Here is a 21,704-nt window from a genome sequence, read left to right as displayed (position 1 = left end):
CTACCTGATCAAATTTAGATTTTGATTTGTATAATGATTGACACAATAATTTATCACGACTTAAATTTAAATTTAATCTGACCTAACTCGATTTCACTTCATCGTACCTAACCCGTGCACCCGAACTGACACCTCTAATATTTACTCAAATTATGTTCTACTACTTGTTTATATATGTGTGTGTGTTTTTTTTAATGTCAAATCAATTTAGAAGAAATATGATTGGCATAGAGAAATGACTTGACTAAGATATATTTTTGCAGCTTTGCACGGTATGAGGATCAATATTGTAGACTTGATATACTTGGTTTTCCTTTCCCTTTTTTTTTTTTTTTTTTTTTTGAGACGGGAATATACTTGGTTTTTAATTCAGGCTTGTTATTTTCCTAAAAAAAAAAAAAAAAAAAAAAATCAGGCTTGTTCTTGTGGTTAGGGTCTTTTGATTTTATCTTATATTATTTTATCTTATCTTAAAAAAAAAAAAAAAAAATACCTAGTAATATACGAGTAAACTGATCAACATGGATTTTACTCTCTTTAATCCAACATCCCAGCATTGGTGACTTAGTGTATTGGCAGGGCAATTCGAAGGGTAAATTCACTATCAAGTCTGCTCTTAGAATCATGAAACAAGAAACAAAAGTACTTGATGAGGAATGTTGGGATGCTGTCTGGACTGCTCTAGTACAACAGCGCATTCGTGCGTTTCTCTGGTTTGTGTGTCATGATCGTATTCTCTGCAATCTTAATCGTTACAAAAGACGGCTCACTGATGACCCAAAATGCTTCTTCTGTGGAGCAAATGAGGAGAGCTCTCTTCATGTTTTGAGAGACTGAGCATATTTGGTTATACATTAAGATAATTACTAAGTGTTAAATGAATAAAGTAAGACAACTTCTTGTATAAGAAAGACAGTTTATTAGGGGAGGACATGAGTTTAATGGAGCAACAACTATAGTCAATGAGGCTAAGAAGTAAGAACCAGTAGAATCTGTGGGGGTATTTGTGAGACACAAAAAAATTTCAAATTTGCAACTAATATGTAACAGAGGAAATATACTCTTTTTATATAAAAAAAATGCAGAAGGGAGAAAGTGCTTTAATGGAGGAGAGGGAAGGGAGAATGTGAGAAAGGAGCTGAAATCAGAAGGATGGAGTGGGAGAGAGGAAAAGTGGTAGAGAGAAATGAAAAGCTGCAATAAGAGGTGTCCATTATTCGGACAAAATCCGAAATCCAATCCCTTAAAACTAGTTAATTTTGATAATTATGTCTTGTAAATGAAGTTTGAATGCTGAAATTAAACGAAATGGCTGAATTAGAATCTAATCTGATGTTCATTTTTCATTTTAACTTGGATTTGAATTAGTGATGAAAGCAAGTATTTTGAGGAGGAAGAAAGTAATGCTCTCGTCTTTATTTTTGTAAAAAATCGCAAAACAAACCCTACTAGAGTAATTAAAGACCGGTGCATTCTAAACAGGTTATTCTGGTCAGTCTCCAATCCCAAAGGATCAGGAATTCCAGTCCCAATCCATTGTGGTTCCGATCCGATTACAGATTTGTGCACAATGCTACATTATAGAACAAGCATCAATCATGTAGCATTTGGTTCTATTGTACTCTGTAGAAATTTTTTCACCAACTCGTATCATTTCAAAGCTTCACATTTCAAAACACAATATAATTTGCTTCTCCTTGCAACTTTCTAAGAGATTATATGAACTTCAATAATGTAGACCTCTACCAAAGAGACTAAGCAAATTTCTATAACATTGTTGGAGTCCCTAGATCCACTAGCTGCATCTCTAAAGAATATTATAGATGTATCCATGATGAAGTTAGCTCTGTGAAAGTTCGTGACCACGTTTTGCAGCTGCCACCACAGCATTAATCAAGGTGCCACGAAATCCACCTTTCTCCAACTCATGAATACCAGCAATTGTAGTGCCTCCAGGTGATGCAACATCGTCTTTGAGCTGAGCAGGATGTTTCCCACTGTTAACAGCCATGGATGCTGCTCCGAGAACCTGCAAGATAACCATCGAACCTGGTCACATATATAAGTTATAACAGAAATAATAAGAAAATGCAATAGTGAAAAATAAAGAATCTTGCTATTCCTGGTGATCCTCCCCATTCCTTTTCCTACACCAAAAGTTTAAGGGATTTTGTTCAGTGATAATTTCATCAGCCTGCCTGAGGTTCCATCAGTTGTCAACATTCGCTGCTGATTTCTCTGTTTTGATATTTTTGATGCCCAAATCACAAACTTATCCCAGTATGGAAAATCACAGATGTGTGAATGGGCTTTATGGCAATCCCTTGATGAGTAGACTTTCAATTACACCTGAGGTGCCAATCAGTGTCACTTTTGTGCTTGTAGCACCTTCTACATGCATCTAAAGGATGATGCACAGCATTTCCATCCATCGTAATAAGATTTATGGTAGATAACATCCACATGTAACAATATTACTATGTACACTACAAGGAGAATGGATATTAAAAGGTGCAGCTTGCAATCTAAGGGAAAGTGGACAGTCCAGTGTTCACATATAACTATCCAAAGTGGAACAAAGCAATACTATGAAAAGAGCACAAGAGAACAGTAACTAAACCAGAAACATAAAACTTGGGGTACAAATTGACTAAAACGAAAACATTACTCTTGTAGTTCTGGTACAAATTGAATAAAAAACTACACAAGATTCAGTAAAATCACAATGCAGACACTGTTAATGAAACATCGACACCAATTTACATAACAAGGTCAAGGAATTGCAGAAAAAAGGAATGAAACTTACAGTTTGAGCAGCTAAACCCTTAGCAAGTTCTCGTGGCAGACCTGCAGCAACTCCTCCATCAGCCAAGGCTTCAATAGCCAAGAATATATATGCTGGCCCACTTCCACTACACATATCAGGAACAATTAATTTCAGTTAGTAGAGATTTGATCTGATGCACCTTTATCTATTATAGATATAAAAACATTAACACAAGCCGTCATGATATTAATGGGATGCATTGGTAAGTCATAAGGTTCAATACTTCTTATATACCTGAGGCCAGTAATTGCATCAAACAATTTTTCATTAGCTCTCCAAGCCTTGCCAACTGCTCCAAATAATCTTTCTATAAGCTCACCATCCTCTTCAGTTGCTGTCCCTCCCAAACTTATCACTACAACATTGTCAGCATATATCAAAAAAAGATCAGAAGCAATCATGCACAATAGCATAGGGCAAGAGAAAACAAACCAAAGATGGCCTCAGGAATCAGACTACTTTTATAAAATTGGACTTTCCAATTTTGCAAACAAATAGTAGCAAAGAGCTTAAAATGGATTTGTTTTAGCCCACCCACAAGCCAGTTACCCCACATAAGAGGAAAGGAGAGACAATGACAATCTTAAAAACAAAATAAGTTATTTATTGCTCACTGATTTTAGATGGAACTTGGGCAAATAAGTGATTAGCTCTTCTCCTTAATATCAGTGGTCCAGACCCACTTTTAATCCAACAGAATCAGATTTACCAATTAAGAAAAAACCATTAAGCTGGGTTCCTTAGGTCAAATTGGTAGGTAGTGATTGATTCAGATAGCTTGGCAGATCAACTCACAATTTTTAATTCCTTGCATTATTAATGAAATATGATTGGGCTGTGACTAATTTGTAATGCCTAGCTGTCTATATTTAGGGGTTCAACCCACACCCAAAAAAAAAAAAACAAAAAAAAAAAAACAAAAAAAAACACAAAGATAGGAAAATACACATCCCTGAACTATTCTTTATACGAAAAGATTGTCACAATATCAATTGAGAAGTGCTCAGTAGATCAACCATCAAGGATCAATAGGTTGAGTCTTAAGACTACAGAGCTGAGGTGTGAATCCCATTTACTGTTTCCAAAAGGACGCTTAAGGAGGTTCATCAGTCCATCAACTTTTTACTTAAAAAAAAAGCAACTATAATACCTTGGAAGTTTGAGCGAGGAATATTAAGTCAACAAATTATAATGTTGTTAACATTAAACAATGTGCAGTGCGTCAAAAAAAAAACAATGTGCAGGTGCCAATCAGCCACTGAACTTAGATGAGTCACCTTACCCATTTTACTTCCTATCTGTCCTAGATAGTTTACCTTTTCTTTGATACTATGAATCCAACATGGCCACAAATAAATGAAATACAAGCAGTCTAATTTACTAATTTAGAGCAGGTCCTCCGCTAATCAATAGACTAGGTTTTAAAGTAAGTGTCCGTTAAACTTGAATATGATTTGTCACTTAATATCATATTCAAGTTTAACGGACATTTAATAATGATGCAATATCCAAAAAACACTATTTTTGTAATAGAGGAAATAATAGTTTTACATTTCAAGATTATATATGAAAGTATCACTTTTTTTGTTACTATGAAATTTCCATAGGTTCACAATGTACTATTCAGCAATCAGTAAAAAAACGAGTGTATGATGTTGACGCATTGAGTATGAAGGCCACAAGGCACACAATCTAACAAAGTTTGACCATCACTCTGGAAATTATTGAAAAAGTAATCATGAGTTTCAAATGTAGCGGAATAATACTATTAAAAGATGGAAACAAACCTGATGCTGCCATTTCCACAGCAGCAGGAGTATTAGGCATTACCCTAATAAAACGGCTCTGTCCGGCCCATTCCTAGCAACAACGCAACAACAAACAGATTAACAAGTGCCAAAGCACAATGCAATGGTTTAACAGAATACGATCAGAAATATTTTAAACAGACTGCATGTTTCTTCTACTTTCCCCACGTCTTGATTTTTTGGTTGAACATGTGAGATTGTAATTGTATAAGATCACTTATAGCCAAAATAAGCTACGTAGAAAATCAATTTACAACAGTCCAAAGAAAGGATATGTATTATTTATTAAGAGCCTAACATATCGATTTTTTCCACTGCCAAATACCTGTAAATCCTTCAATTTTGTTCCAGCAACCACTGATACTAGCAGCTGCTTCTCTGTAAGCTTTGGTCTCAACTGTAACACCACATCCTTGACTGCACCACATAACAATAGATGACGAGGTTAAATTACAAAGTCTTCTTCAAATAAATGATATCAATGCAGAACTCAGCAAAGCAATACAAAATATGCAGATTACATACAACTCCCTCCGTCCCATTTATATTAAAAGAAGAAAAAAAAAATCCTTTAATTTCAAAGTCCCATTACACTGGCAAATTTACAATTTTTACTTTTATTTTGCATTCTTCAACCATGTTAGACAAGCCAAATGTACTATTATTTCCAAATGTTACCGGATTTGATGAGGACGGAGGAAGTATTAAACTCAAACGAACAATCTACAAATTTACAATCTTCAACAACAAAAAAAAAAAAGCTCAAAAATATGATTCATTAGAGAATGTAGTAAGAGTACCAATTTGAGGTTTTACAGAGAAAATAACCACGTCACATTCTTCAACAACCTGTAGATACCACACATTTACTCTTCTCAATAATAATGATAAGAACCGATTCGTATAACTAAAAACACTACGTCAGCATACTCCGAAACCAATCATATGAAAAATTTCCAACAAAATTCATCAATTCTCATCTAGTATAATTCAAATGCGCTAGCATAGTCAATCCAAATTAATCGATAAACATAGTATATAATAATAATCGAGCATGTAAAATGGAAATCAATTCTACAAATTCAGGCACCAATGCAATGAAATTCAAAACCAATTCATACAAAATATAAGGAAATTGATGATAATTCATAGGAAAAAAAGAAATTAATCGTGAATATTAGTAGAAACCTGGCGATTTTGATCGACGACGGAGACGCCGAAAGACTGAAAAGCCTCGCGACGTTGGGCGCCGAGATGGGCGGTAAAAATCCGGGAAGGAGGCAAAACGCCGGAGTTGACGACACCTCTGGCAATGCTTTCCGCCATTTTTCCAGCTCCGATGAAACCTAGCTTGAATGTGTCACTTGGAATTGGTGTTGTCGCCATTGTTGATCCTTTCTGCTATCTCTCCTATTTGGTCTCTACTTCTGATGATAGGCCTGATAGCAGTAGGGTTCAACACTTAAAACTGAATACTGATTACCCACGCAAAAATAACAACGGAGTACTCTAAAATCTTGATTGCAATATACATATACGGAAACCGTATTTTTACGTGTCAATTCAAGTAATTGGGTCGGGTTTAATGAGGTCGGATTAGGTCTCTATCAAAGTTGAGTCATGCTAAATTATTGAGTTCATACAAGTTGAAATTCTAATCGATTTTTTTTGGGTCGGATCAGATCGAGTCGGTCGGGTTTATTTTTGACACCTTTAGGACCATATATATCCAAATTCCAAAGTGCATCATGCTGTATACACATTAATACACAACTTTAATAGAGTATTAGTTTAACTGACAAGAATTTGATATTATTATTGTCAAAAAGAGGAGTAGCCTACTTGGATTATAAAAGTGAAAACTCTTTGTTTTATCTTTTGATATTTCACTATGTTAACTTTTAGTCTTTCACGTTATTCATCCACTCATTATTGGTTATCTGTTGTGATTACAGGTGAAGTATCCAGTGAAATCTTGATAGATTAGTCTTGATTCATTCTTGTGAATAATGAAAGGAAAGCTCACCCAATTAGAGAGCCCAGACACTTACATTAATTGTTACACAATTACATTAATAGCCCTAGGATTACACTATTAATACTTTCTCAAGACTTCAACTTTTTAAACATGTTGATAGTCAAAGTTGCGCGTTCAAAAGCATGAAACTCTTTTTTTTTTTTTTTTGAAAGGGATAATATCATTAAATAATAAAAGACATGCAACACTTACAATCGGCCCTAACCAGATCTAAAAACTCGATACAAGTGACAAACACCTCTAAACTAATGGCACTGCTTCTGAACTGCTCCTTGGTAAACATAGATGACTTTGCATCTTTTTTGACGGAGCTCCGTTGGTGTATAACCGCGAGAGTGATAACACTTGAAGGTCCGCAAAGTTGAAGAAATTGCAAGACATAATTTTTAAACCTAGAACCCTATACCAACCTAAACCTAAGAGGACAAACATTGATGGAAGATGATGCGAGAAGAACACTACTACTTCAGAACTTGATTGCCATGCTACGCTAGGCGAGAACTTGCATTATTCGCCACTACGATCATCCCAAGGACCAAACAAACAACGCACGTAAGTCCATAGTATGATACAATATTTGTAGAATAAAGCCATAGATGATAGAGAAAGCATCACGTAAGTCCAAAAACTAGCATCTTATGATTCTTATCTCGTGAGTGTTACGCATTCACCAATCCTCTAAGACGTGTCGATTTTTGCTATCATGTTCACGACTATACTTGATAAAAAAAAAAAAAAAACATCATGGATGACGTTTAACGGCCAAGTTTAGAAAGGAAAAGTTGGAAACGCTTTTTCTTCCTCAATCTTAATATCTCATCAATCCCTATTAATTTCTATAATTAGATCAATCATCGAGAGAAAGCATTAAAATAAGAGAGAATAAAACAAAAGTATGGCAGATTTGTTTATAAAGCAGGCAGAACAATATGCAAATGCGAGGCCAACATACTCAACGGATCTCTTTGAATTCATTGCCTCGAAAACTCCATCTCATGATCTTGTTTGGGATGTTGGCACTGGCAGCGGTCAAGCCATTCCCCCTGTTAGTTCTTTTCCTCTTTTTCATGCTTCAATTTTTTTTAATCATGTGTTTATTCAATCAATTGGATGAAGTTATTCATTCAAATTAACATTCAATGATTATAATCAGTTTTTGATTAAGATATGGACTCATTGATTAAAACCGATTTTTATAAAGTCAATACAAATTACAATTTGGGGTTGGGAGAATTGAGATATGACTTATCGTACACAATACTTTGTAGAACCTTATCGATTTGTGTGGTAATTTGCACATCGTGTTGAGTTGTTGACAACTAAAAGTGATTAGTAAATTTCATTTCTTGGGAAAGTGTACTCAATTTATAATTCGTTACCTTTTTCAATCGTTTTCTTAAAAATTCCGATAATTTCCTAAATGATTTTTAAACCAAACATAGTTAAGTCAATTCATTCATTTAATGTACACGTTTTGAGGCATCTTTCATTCGGAAGAAACTTGAGGCCTAATTAATGATCTATACACAATTTTTTTTTTCAGCTAGCAAAGATCTACGAGAATGTGATAGGTACAGACACAAGCCAAAAACAGCTAGAGTTTGCACCAAAACTTCCGAATGTGAAGTACCAACATACTTCTCCTACTATGTCTATTGAAGAACTCCAACAAAATGTTGCATCTCAATCAACCTTAGACTTGGTCACAATAGCACAAGCAATGCATTGGTTTGACCTCCCCATATTCTTTGACTTGGTGAAATGGGCCTTGAAAAAGCCCAATGGGGTCATTGCGGCCTGGTGCTACACTGTTCCTGAGATCAACGATGAAGTGGACGCGGTCTTTGGGCCATTTTACAAAGATAATTCGGGTCCATATTGGGAGGAAGCCCGAAAGCTCGTGGATAATAAGTATATGGATATTGATTTCCCGTTTGAGCCGATTAATGGGCTGGATCATACGGGTCCATTTGAGTTCAAGGCTGAGAAGGTGATGACTTTGGAAGATTTTATGATGTATATTAGGTCTTGGTCTGCCTATAATACTGCTAAGGAGAAAGGTGTGGAATTGTTAACAGATGAAGTCATGGAGAAATTCAAGCATGCTTGGAGTAAAGGCGATGGAGCGAACGAAAAAGTTCTGAAATTTCCAATTTATTTGAGGATTGGCAAAGTCGGGAATCTTGATCAGTAAAGAATGATTGGGAAAAATGATCGGAGTGAGTAATATTTTATTATGTACTCTAATAAAAACTTAACTTCTCATATAAGAATTTTCCTTTTATGTAGTTACGAGTTTTTTTAATAAGTATTGAAGCGTTAATTTTTGTTCCGTTACTTATAAGTGGACAATCTATGGTATATAAAAATAGAAGTGGACAATGGTGTTAGTACACTTATAAGTTGCAACTAGCATAGTACAGTATACAGTCTAGTGGTGTTAGTTGCAACTACCACACTTAAAAATAGATTATCAGATTGATCACCATGTTTCTGTCAGTGATTAGGTGCACAGATCATTCAACAGAAAGCTTCAAAAGACAATAGAGGTCGAAATAGCGAAGAAAAACATCAATTAATTGACAAAAGAGATAAACTTCAGTAGCTCATAAGTAAATACTTACGTATATACAATATGGAAAACTAAATTGTTCTAAGAATATATACTGTGCAATATAACCTTATAATAAGGTAAAATTATTTAAGTAAAAATGTCTACGCCTAATAACCTAAGACATAATTGTATATAAGCTAAAAAGTGTCTTGAAATCTTCGTAATCAAATCAAATTCCTTAAAGATTGAACATGACTTTGATTGCATTACCACCACGAGCACTGGTCTCAAATGCTCGCACCACCTCCTCTTGGGTGAATCCAAACCTATGAGTTATAAGAGGCTTCACATCAATTTTTCCGCTACTCAAAAACTCCAAGCATTGTGGCCAAGTGTTCTTGTACCGGAAAACACCCAATACATCTACCTCCCTGTAACGTTACAATAAACAAAATCGATCAATTAGTAAACACACAATATATTTTGTTACAATGTCAATACGATGTTACAATGCGTGTGAAAAAAAACATCTAAGAACGTTTACCTTGAGGCAGCCGGGGTTAAAGGAACAGTCATGATACAGTGACCCATCCCAATTAGGCAAACTTTGCCTCCGTTTCGAGTAGCACCCAAAGCAGTTGATACAGTTTTATCAAAACCGGCGCAATCAAGGGTAACATCTATGTCTTTTCCCATAGCTTTCTTAATTTTCTCAACCTCTACAGCCACATCCTACAAAATTAAACACGTAACACAATTTTTACTAAATTTTAAGTGCCTCTAGAAACATATATAATAATACTTGCATTTTAATTAAAGATATTAATCGTTAAAGATAGATCTCGGGAATTGAAAGCCAACAAACCTCCTTGTTGGTGGAAACTTGGACAACAGAATAAGCACCAAGACTCTTAGCAACAGAAAGACGGTGTTCATCTACATCAGCCACCACAATCCTTGGGGCTCCAAAGGCCTTGGCTGACAGCAGAGTAACAAGACCAATAGGTCCTGCTCCAATAATCAAAACTGTAGACTCAGCCCCAACCTTAGCGCGACGACATCCGTAAACACCAACACTTAGAGGCTCACACATTGCTCCTTCTTCCAAACTTACATTATCAGGTAGTTTAAAGCATAAAGTTGCAGGGTGCACAATCTACATGTAACAAAATAATTAAAAACACATTAAACCTTAATACCTTATAGTATAATATAAGGTAGGATTATGTAACAATATAAAACTATTTTAGAAAATTAAATTATAGTTGATTAATTACCTGATTTGCAAGAGATCCATGAATAGGGGGAGTTGCAAAGAACTTCATATCAGGGCAAAGATTGTAGCTTCCTTCCTTGCAGCGGTTACACCTCCAACAGCCGATTCCCGGCTCGAGTGCTACCCGATCACCGGGAGCTAGGCCTGTCACCTCGCTACCGACTTCTTCAATGCTACCAGCACATTCATGGCCTATTACCATCGGTTCTTTGACGTGGTAATCGCCACAACTCATTGTCTAGTATTCCATAACAAACATAACATATGTTTAGTTTTACATACGTATAAAAACAATTAGTAACGTGACAATTAAATCGAGATTACTGTAAAATTACCTTCAAGTAGTGAACATCACTACCACAAATTCCAACAGCCTTCATCCGAACCCTTACATCATTAGGCCCTAAACAAGATTACAAGTGTTATTAGTATCTAATCTATAGAAACCCATCAAAAGTTCCAAAAAATATACGAAAACTCGAAAATTTGATTACCAAGATTAGGAAGTTTGAAAGGTTGAATTTTGAGATTATTAACTCCAAGAAGCCATGCTGCCATGTTTTCAGAAGAATCAGCAACATCATTAGCGTTTCCACCTTTTCCCATTGTTAATTTTATTTTTTTTTCTTATGAAAATACTCGAGAATATTAATCAATATGAATGCTTCTAAATTATTGTGATGGTTGAGAAGGGGTGATGGTACGTTGTTTATATAGAAGATCGATATGAGAATAAATTAATTCTTAAAATTAGTGGATAAAAAATTAGATGACTAGACTAGATATTATCCTATCTAGAAATTTACCGTTTTAAGAGAATATTTGACCGGAGGATAAATTGGTTTAAAATTCATCTTTTTCCAAAAACTAAAAGTTATCTTAGTAGATGATATACAACGATGGATATCTACTTTTTTTGAAAGGACGATGGATATCTACTTATACTTTGCTATTGCTATATTTTTTTTATTAAAAAATAAAATTTTTAAGTTGCAAAGTATTAGTTTTTCATAAGTTTTAGTTGTATGTAAATACTTAAAATCTATTATTTCTCAAAAATAAGACCCTAGTCTATAATGCTAAAAAAAAAATCTTATTCTTTTATTTGTAAGCGTTTTTTAAATCAATTTAAACTCTTCTAAAATTTTATATTATGACAAATATAATATCTAGCTAATTAAGTACGAAAGATCAGATGGATAAGATAAGAATATTCCACATGAGATTATACGTAGTAAGATATTACTCCGTATGTATATAAATCTAATCTATTTTTGCATGATACGAGTAATTAGGAATTCTTAAGGATTCTTCTCTGAAATGTACAAGGATATATTTTGTGATTTTATCATATTCTAATTAATACAACCTTATCTAAATTTATTAAGATAATGAAATTCAATATTTCATAAAAATTTGTTAGGCTTATATAAAGTATTTTATCTGAAGTTAACATCTATGAACTTATCCAAATTCATTTCACCTTCTAAGTTGAGATCCTATATCACTGATTGATTGTGGCGTAAGCCAATGAATTGTTTTTATAAAGAAAGAATTATCCTTATACTATTATTGGATTGTAATAAGTGTTAAGAAATAATTAAGGAAATGAAAGATTAGGGACGTGATTACACTGTCCTTAAAGCAATTTTTAACCCCCACTATGATTGCTATGGGTTACCGGTTAATATGCTTCCAAGATTTTCCCTAAGTTCGAGATCACTTAAAGCAATGTAATTGAACTCCCTAAAAACACTTTAAGAACAATTAGAATAGAAAAGGAAGAAGAAGATAAAGTAAAATAAGTTATAAATCTTTGGAGCAATATATTATAAACATCCTTATTGTCCAAGAGTCATCATTTCCAAAAAAATAATTAATTAAGATAATCTAATTTTTAATAAAAAATCACTATTATCAAAATAATTAATTATGATGATCTGACTTCTAATGAAAAGCCACTATTATCAAAATAATTAATTAAGATAATCTGACTTTTAATGAAAAGTCACTATTATCCTAATCAATCTAACCGTTGGAAAGTTACCATTCACACGGGCCCGATCGGGCCAAACCCGCCCGGTCGGACAAATAAACGGACAAAACTTTAACTAGGCTCGCGCCCGATCGGGCGGGCTTGCCCGATCGGGCCTATGGTCATAAACCATGGTACACGCTAAAATTTTGTTATGCTCCAAAATTAAACTTATAGACTAGCTCCAACCTAAACTTCACTATTTAACCAATGTGGGAGTTTCTCCCACATATGAAGTTAAATAGAATAGAATAACTTATAGACTAGCTTCAAGCTGAACTTTTCTATTCAACCAATGTGGGAGTTTCTTCCCAACATCATGTTAAATAAAATAGAGTAAGCTATTATCCTCTATTCAACTAATGTGGGAGTTTCTTCCAAACATCAACTTAAATAGAATTGAACAAGCTAACTTCTTCTATTCTACCAATGTGGGACTTCCATCCAACATTTAGTTATAAAGACTAACCTATATAACCAATTTCTATTCTACCAATGTGGGACTAATTTCCCATCATTCACAAAACCTATTATGAAGACTACTCTAACAATAAGGGGCCGTTTGGTTGGGGGGGATTTATCAAAGGGAATGAGAATCAACAGGAGTCATTCCCTTTGTTGTTGTTTGTTAGGCCATTTTTCCCATTCCCTTTACCCTCTCCATTCCCTCAAATTCCTCCAAGTTGATTCCCCACCCCCCTAGGTATTTCCATTCCATTCCCTAGCTACCACCACCCTCCCCACCACCGGAACAACTAGCCACCCCACCGAAACCCCTCCCCTCACCCTCGTCGTCCCTCCTCCACCCCTGGAACAACCAGGCACCCCAGCGAAAACCTCCCCACCGCCCGAACAACTAGCCACCACCGCACCACACTCCCCACCACCAAAATAGCTAGCCACCCCACCGATCGAAACCCCTCGCCTCACCCTCGCCCACCACTAAAAACCCCCGTCTTACCCTCGAAACCCCTTGCCTCGCCTTACCACCAAAACCCCTCTCCTTACCCTCGCCCACCACCGAAACCACCAAAACCACACCATGTTTCTAGGGTTTTGCGAGGTTAGGGGAGGTTTTTTAGGGGAGGGGAGAGATGTGTGGGCACGGGGAGCAGCGACAGGGGGCAGGGGAGGTGTGGCGAGTGGTGGGGGAGGTGCGTCGAGTGGTGGGGTGGTTGGGTGGTGGCTGAAAATGGTGGGAAGTGAAGTAGTTAGGTAGTTATGTGGTGGTGGTGTGGTGTGGTGGTTGGATTGGTGGCAGTGTCTCCCTTTGTTTTTAAAACAAACAACATAGAACATTTAATGTCTCCTTCTTATTAGATGATTACTGGGAGGTGATTAGCGGTTCACTAAATGGATTTATCATATCTTATGAATGACTCTTATACTACCTCCATTTCATATTATTTGTAATGATTAGACATTTTTTATGAGGATAATACAATAATTAAAATAGAGGTCATCTTGAGCTGGCAGGCAATGCCAAAAAAGGCACATATATACCATCAAGGAGTGTAAAATTTTCGTTTCAGGCCACAATTTGCACCAAATTTTTTACACTTTGGACTTTTTAAATCCCAAATTTTAATTAGGTCTAGTTAGCTTGAAAATTATGCCCAGATTTATTTCCCTACTTTCTTAAAAGTTTAACCAAACACTTATAAATAATGTTATGTCAATTATATTATATTCCTAAAAATGTTTATTTATTTATATACTCCCATTTATGTGGAGAAAATAAAAGTTTCTCGGCATAAGAAACATTGTATGTTTCTTAAGGGACATTTTGGTCTTTTTGGTAAAAAAAATATCCACTGCTCTCGACTTTTCTCTCCTCAACCATGGACTTTGAGCAGTTTCCAACCATGAAAATCAAATATTTCTTCAACTATGAACAATGACAAAACCCTACCATTTGGGGTTAACCATACCCTTAATTTATATATTTTTCTTTGGGTTTTTCGTTAAATTCGACGACAAAGCCTCTGAAAATGGTGGTGTTATTGTTGGGGTTTGTTGTAGTGTTGGTGGTGTCGGGGATGGTGTGCGTTATGGTGATGGGGTTCGTCTACCATAGATGATTCGAAAGGTTGATGAAGGAATGAGGAAAATGGAAGGAGGAGGAAGAAGATGAGTAAAAAAAAAAAAGTAAAATATTAAAAGTTTGCCATTTTTTACAATATTTGTCATTTGAGATTTGAGAAACTGGGGCAAGCCCATTTATGTATGCAAATTATATGTGTGGCATTTTTTTTCCTTTTTTTACAATATTTGTCATTTGAGATTTGAGAAACTACGTTTTTTTTTGCTTGCATCAAATCTACGTAGGTAGTATCTACAAGAATTTTTCAAAAATTAAAGTGCTATGTGCCTCTTTAAAAACTCGGAAAAAAACTTCCTTTATATATATATATATATATATATATATATATATATATATATATATATATATATAATTAATATCATAATGTTAAGAAAATGCCAAGATGAAGTTCACATGAACTTGTAGCAAGATAACTTGTAGCTCATCACATGAACATATTATGGACAATAATTTGTATAAAAGTACAATCATGTAAAATATTTTAATGGCAATATTTGCCTATAAATAAGTTCACTATCTTGTGAACTATGGGAGTAAGAAGAAAATAACAACCGACTCTTTTAATTGTTCTTTTGCTCTCTTCTATCTCCATCTTCATAAATATACAATATCATCCTATAATTAGAAAGTCACCTTTTAATACGTTATCAGCACCAATTCCTAATCAGTTATATTTATACCTACTTCTCAAAATTATAACAAATAAAAACTATCTACTTCTAAATGTTTTGAGGAATATGCTCTATATTTGCCCATATTTTTGGGATCCTCTATACCAGAAACTCAAACATTTACTGTATCATATATCACAAAAAAAAAAAAAAAAAAAAAAAAACCACTACGGTGAAAAATTCTCTTACTTATGAATTTCATTACTATCCTCCCTTGTTTTATTTATGTTGGTATCTTGATTTTTTTTGTTTGATTCATGCATGTTGATATTACATACTCACCTTTTATGTAAAATTTAATTTTAGTTATTATAATTGCTTAGTAGTAACTTTGCATACATATTATTAACTAAATTGACAAAAAGATGCAGCCTATTTATATTTATTATTTTTCTTTCTTTTACGTACTTTATTTTTGTGTTTCTTTCAGTTTTCAAACCCATGATCTTTTATAGATATTAGGGCTCTCGGATCACTATTGCTTGCATTCCCAGTGTGATAACCTTTTACAATTATAAATACTTATATTTGGACCATATTTTTGCCAGTACATTAAACTATATATATATATGATATTTTTACAATTGTACAAAACAGTAACAGATAAACCTACCTTTATAAAAGGTAGATTTTCCCAGATTTCCACCACAAATCCCTTATCCTTTCCCATTTTTTTACTTTATCCAAAAATCACCCAAAAAAAAAAATTCACTCCTTCTTCTCCAATATGTTCCCCGACGGCAACCAAAACACCCACACCTTCACCTTTGAGGAAGATTTAAGAAAGATAAAACAATATTTTCTTCTAATTATGACGCTTGTAGTTCTGTTATTAGCAATATTAATTTTTGTCATGATGTACAAGTGAAGTTTGTTTATTTTGTCGTTTTAGTAGATTAAAAGTATGTTTTTGTTTTATTATGTTGTTTTGTTGTTATTAATCATCATTGTATAATATTACCGTTATTATAATTATTATTACTACTGTTGTTGTTGTTGTTGTTGTTGTTGTTGTTGTTGTCGTTTTGCTGTTTATGCGACTAATATGATTTATTTTTGCCTAATTATATAATTACTCACAATAATAAACCAAGGGGGAGAAAAGAATTATATTATTTATGGTTTATTATTGTTAAATAATAAATTTAATTATCACGTGTTTCATTAACAAACTATAAGTATGGAAGAATTAAACATATGTGTTGTACATATGATTTATTATTATAAACTAATTATCACGTGATTTGTTGTAGTTAAAATAGGAGATCTTATGAAAAGACAATTCAGCATCCTAGATTTATCTGGAAAGAAATTTTTGGAATGGAAAGTGGATGCCATGATGAATTTAAAAGCTCAAGGGTTGGAGCACACTATTAAAGATAATAAAAATCCCTCTGGTCAAACAATTGACACAACCACTTCTGCAATGACGGTCGAAAAACCTGTTACTGAACAAGAAAAGGCAAAAGCCTTAGTGTTACTAATGCATCATTTAGATGAAGGCCTTACAATACTAGAAAACAGCCAATCAACGACGGAAAAAATCCGTCGGAAAACCCTGAAATTCCGTCGAAAATGGCCATTTCCGACGAAATTCCGTCGGAAAGCGTTGTCGGAAGACCCTTTGTAGGTATTTTGTGATATTCCGTCGGAAATTCCGTAGGAAGAGACCTTTCCGACGGAATTTCCGACGGATTTTGTTCTGTCGGAGTCAAGTTTGACTTAATTGTGAAGTCCGTCGCAACATTCCGACGGTCTAAATTCCGTCGGAACCTACAACATTCCGACGGAATATTCCGTCGGAAACCACTATGCTTTCGACGGAATTTCCGTCGGAAAGTTTAATAAAAAAAAATAAAAAAAAACAGCCCCCCTACCCACTGCCCACACCCACCACCCCTAACCCACTGCCACCCCCTAACCCACCACCCACCACTGCCCACATTAACCAACCCCCACCACCGTAACCCACCCACACCCTTAACCCCACCCACACCCTTAACCCCAACCCAACCCCCACCACCGTAACCCACCCACACCCTTAACCCCAACCCAACCCACCCCACCACTGTAACCCCACTAAACACCCTTAACCAACCCCTTAACCCACCACGACCATCCTAACCCAGACTCACGCCACCAACAACCACGCCACCAAACCCATGAAACCACCCACAACCCTAACTAACTCTAGCCCACGCCACCAAACCCCACGAAACCACCCAAAAATTCCCACCTCGCCACCCACCACTAGCCCACACGTCATACACACACACTACAACTAATAGGCTCAAAAATTTCAAAAAAAAAAGAAAAAAAACTCAGAAAACTGAAAAATTAAAAAATAAACATACCTTGAATTGAAGAGGGCTTCGAATTTCACCATGAAAACGGTTTAACAAGGCCAAATTCGGCCATGAAAAGTCTATATCAAGACTTTTATTGGTCGAATTTGGCCTAATTAACCTTTAAAATAATCAAAATCGACGAATTTGGCCATGAAAATGCTCCGTTGTGTCGAAGAGAAGAAAAAGGAAGAGGAAGGACAAAAGAAAAGGAAGGACGAAGGAGAAGGAAGGACAAGGAGAAGGAAGGAGAAGAGGAAAGAGGAGAGGAGAGAGAAAGATCGAAAAGAAAGATGAAGGAGGAGGAGATAGAATGAAGGAGGAAGAGAAGAGGAGAGGAGAAAAAAGAAAAAAGAGGCGGATGAGAGGAGAGAGAAAAATAAGGGTTTACGGGTTTTGTAGGGTTTTTTTTTTTCAAAATTCCATCGGAATAGGGTAAAATTCCGTCGGAAATTTCCTACGGATTTAAACTCCGTAGGAAATTAATATGTTCCGACGGATTAATTTTCCGTCGAAATTTACAGCCTCCGACAGAAAATTCCGTCGAAAGGAATTTTCCGAGGGAATATTCCGTCGGAAGCAGTAAATTCCGAGGGAAAAAAATCCGTCGGAATATTTTCGAGGGATTTTCCGTCGCAACATATATTTTCCGACGGACTTTTCTGACAGACCGAAATTCCGTCGAAAAATTCGAATTTTCCGACGGAATATAAGTCCGTCGAAACAATTCTGTCGGAAATAGGCCTATTTCTAGTAGTGTTAAAGCTGAGTACATGATGGTTGAAGATCTCAATGAATTATGGGATTGCCTTAATGAAAGATTTGGACACCACAAAAGGGTGCTCCTTCCTAAGACATTATTTGAGTGGACAAATTTACGGTTCCAGGATTTCAAATCCGTAATTGATTACAATTCAACCATACATGAGATAGTATCTATATTGAGATACTGTGATCATCCAGTCACCGATGAACAAATGATTGAAAAAACACTCACTACCTTTCATGCAAGCAATATACTGTTGCAAGAATAATATCGTAAAAGAGGTTTCAAAAAGTTTAATGAATTAATGAGTGCACTGCTTGTTGCGGAACAAAATAGTGATCTTTTGTTGAAAAATCATAATCTTAGACCAACTGGGTCTTTGGCCACTCATCATGAGGCAAATGCAACAAGTTCTTATCCACCTGAGGCAAATGCTACACGAAGAGGTGGACGTGGAAATTACAATGGCCGTGGAAGAGGCCGTGGAAATTATCGCGGACGAGGCCGAGGACGTGGTAGAAATAATTTTCAAAGAAACAGTAATTTCAAAATTTTTGAAAAACAGAAGGGACAGTCATCTGGAAGCCACAAACAAACTCCTTCAAAAGGAAAAGACACATGTTACAGATGTGGCATGACAGGGCATTGGGGACGTACTTGTCGTACGACCAAACATTTGGTAGACCTTTATGATAACTTGTTATTTGGCATGATTTTAGGGTACTTTTGAACCTTGTTTTCGTTATTAATCGACATCAAAGTTCATTTTTTATCCTATTTTTATGCAAATTTTGTACCATCCATGCTTCACCGGTTGTTTGTGTTTTTGATGTAATGTAGCTATTTTTAGCACTATGGACATGATCAAGCATGAGTGAGCAAGGATAAGGGCAAGCTTGGTTGATAGAGCCATGGAGGAAGAAGGAGGAATGCCTTAAAGGGAAATGAAAAGCTTTTGGAGAACCTTGAAAGGTCGTTTGCGTAAGCGTCAACTTCAACCAACCATAACTTTTGATCTTATCAACCTTTTGAAGCGATTCAAATTGGAGATTAAAGTTCGTCTCAAGAGCTTTCCAACGACTGGTCACAAGTCCATTTCCGACAAGAAACGTAGAAGTTACAGCTTCCCAAAGTTAAGCAGTCTAGGCAGGGCATCCTGCACGGACGTGCAAGATGATAGCACGTCCGTGCAAGTCTGCACGTCCGTGCCAAAAGCTGCACGTCCGTGCCAAAAGCTGCACGTCCGTGCAGACCTTGGCAGAAGCTTCTGCCTCCATTTTGGCCCTCCTGCACGTCCGTGCCAAATCTGGCACGTCCGTACAGACCTGCAGTCGAACTCCTTCCTTGTTTTCTCCGTCCTTCTTATTTGGGGGTCATATAAATACCCATTTAGAGCTCATTTGTACGGGGATGCAGTTTTTTTAGAGCTTTCCTCTTAGTTTGTAGTCTTAGAACATTAAATTCTCAAATCATTAGTTAGTTTTTAATTTTTAGCTTGGAAGCATTCAAATTCAATCATTGTAGAAGACAAAATCCACCATTGTTGCTCACTTTGAAGCTTCATAGTAACCATTTCTTACTCATCTTTTCTACTTCTCTTTACTTTGTTGTTGATTACTTGCTTAATTCTTGCATGCTTAGATTGTTAATTAGCTTAATCCTTAGTTTGAACTTGTTCATGAATTGCTTGAAACCTCTAATTGCTTTAACCTCCATGGATTGTGAGTAGTCTAAATTCTAGGGTTTGGGTAAAACCCTCAATGTAGTCACTAATTACTTGTTGCATGTGCTAATTTGGTTGTTGTGGGATGATGATTAGTTGAGCTTAAGTGGTTTAATTGCTTAGTTCTTGTATATGGCCATTGCTAGAACTATTTATCCAAGCTTTCTCAACGAAGGATCGAGAGATGAACTTGAGTTAGCTCCCTTATGCTTAATTGACCCGAAATGCCATGAGAATAGGGATTACCGGTCAAGGGAATGTTTATGTCATCGTGATTATGCTTTAACACTTGTTTTATGCTATGTAACCACGAGAGTAGGTTGTATTCACGATTCAAGTAATCCCTCTAGCTTGAGAGAGTAGTTGGGTGCTTTAGATGACTTCCCCTAATTTGTCCCATTAATTTACCTTGATTGTAGCATGCTAATTGTGATTTGTGATGAAGTTCAGTGGTATAACCCGAGCCCTAGATTCCTCTTAATATTGTTAATCTCCTCTTAGCTTTAGTTGAGTTGAATTAGAAGAAGTTAATCAAAACCAACCCAATTTAGAATTCATTTAGCTTATTTAAACGGTAGTACTCGGTGGTTGATTCAACGCCTCTCTTGGGTTCGACCCTTTCTTACCCTTACTATTGTTAGTGAGACCAAGATAGGAATCATTATCTTTGGTAGGCTCGACGACGGCCTATCAAATTTTGGCGCCGTTGCCGGGGAGGCAAAGTCACATTGAATGTATTATTGCCGAATGAGACTAGATGTGTGTATATGTATAGTAGTTTTCTTACCTTAATTTTTGTTTATGTGTGTTTAACTTGCGATAGTCATTGCTAACGTTTTTCTTAGCTTTGTTTGACTTTGCATGACACGAAAGAGTAAGCAATCACCTCTTATTCCCGTTGATCCAGAGCTAAATAGGACTTTGAGAAACGTGAGGAGACTCTTGCAAGGCACACCCGAGTTTTCCATTGTATATTCGGATTCCGATCCGGAAGAGGTTTTTGGAGCTAAAGAAGAAGATAACATGGGAGAGAATCCTCCTCAACCATTGTTAAGAGACTATGACCACCCCAACGCATTCCAACTTCGGAGTGGCATACGTCTTCCCACCACGAATGCAAACAACTTTGAGCTTTCACCTCAACTCATCCGCATGATTCAAAGCGATCAATTTGGGGGTAGTCCTTATGAGTGTCGTTTTGCTCATTTGGACAACTTTCTTGAATTGTGTACAACTATCAAGCAAAACAACATTTCGGAAGAGTTTATTCGGATGCACATGTTTCAATTCTCCCTTCGAGACAAAGCAAAGCATTGGTTGAGAACGGTTGAAGAGGGATCGTTGAGTACTTGGGATGAGGTGACTAGAGCTTTTCTTGGGAAGTATTGCCCTCCCGAGAAAACCGCTGAATTAAGACGGAAGATCACAAACTTCAACCAAGAGGTTGATGAAACTTTGAGTGAAGCATGGGAGCGGTTCAAAGATTATACTAGAGCATGCCCTCACCACGGTTTCACCTCATGGATCATAGTGCAAAGCTTCTATGATGGTCTTACT

The 21,704-nt window shown here is 35.9% G+C and overlaps 3 protein-coding genes across 3 annotated transcripts; 1 reads left to right on the top strand and 2 right to left on the bottom strand.

Annotated features, from left to right (window-relative positions):
- Nucleotides 1–1,472: 1,472 nt before the first annotated feature.
- Nucleotides 1,473–6,154, bottom strand: LOC110712844 (pyrroline-5-carboxylate reductase-like). Its single transcript, XM_021891297.1, has 7 exons — nucleotides 5,824–6,154; nucleotides 5,436–5,484; nucleotides 4,961–5,052; nucleotides 4,615–4,687; nucleotides 3,062–3,182; nucleotides 2,807–2,912; nucleotides 1,473–2,029 (listed from the first exon to the last, which is right to left on the bottom strand). Exons 1-7 carry the CDS (start codon nucleotides 6,019–6,021, stop codon nucleotides 1,841–1,843), a joined length of 828 nt encoding a protein of 275 aa, XP_021746989.1. The 5' UTR covers nucleotides 6,022–6,154; the 3' UTR covers nucleotides 1,473–1,840.
- Nucleotides 6,155–7,421: 1,267 nt separating this feature from the next.
- Nucleotides 7,422–9,010, top strand: LOC110712846 (putative methyltransferase DDB_G0268948). The gene is made up of 2 exons (XM_021891298.1): nucleotides 7,422–7,718; nucleotides 8,217–9,010. The coding sequence occupies exons 1-2, from the start codon at nucleotides 7,569–7,571 to the stop codon at nucleotides 8,865–8,867; spliced, it is 801 nt and encodes a 266-aa protein (XP_021746990.1). The 5' UTR covers nucleotides 7,422–7,568; the 3' UTR covers nucleotides 8,868–9,010.
- Nucleotides 9,011–9,229: 219 nt separating this feature from the next.
- On the bottom strand, nucleotides 9,230–11,254 carry LOC110712843 (sorbitol dehydrogenase-like). Its single transcript, XM_021891296.1, has 6 exons — nucleotides 10,998–11,254; nucleotides 10,839–10,906; nucleotides 10,505–10,741; nucleotides 10,093–10,383; nucleotides 9,772–9,959; nucleotides 9,230–9,658 (listed from the first exon to the last, which is right to left on the bottom strand). Exons 1-6 carry the CDS (start codon nucleotides 11,107–11,109, stop codon nucleotides 9,466–9,468), a joined length of 1,089 nt encoding a protein of 362 aa, XP_021746988.1. The 5' UTR covers nucleotides 11,110–11,254; the 3' UTR covers nucleotides 9,230–9,465.
- Between the last annotated feature and the right edge of the window lie 10,450 nt (nucleotides 11,255–21,704).

This window comes from Chenopodium quinoa, unplaced genomic scaffold, assembly GCF_001683475.1.
Source record: "Chenopodium quinoa cultivar QQ74 unplaced genomic scaffold, ASM168347v1, whole genome shotgun sequence".
Classification (NCBI taxonomy): domain Eukaryota; kingdom Viridiplantae; phylum Streptophyta; class Magnoliopsida; order Caryophyllales; family Amaranthaceae; genus Chenopodium; species Chenopodium quinoa.
Note: the sequence above shows the minus strand (reverse complement) of the source record. Positions and strands in the feature narration are given on the sequence as shown.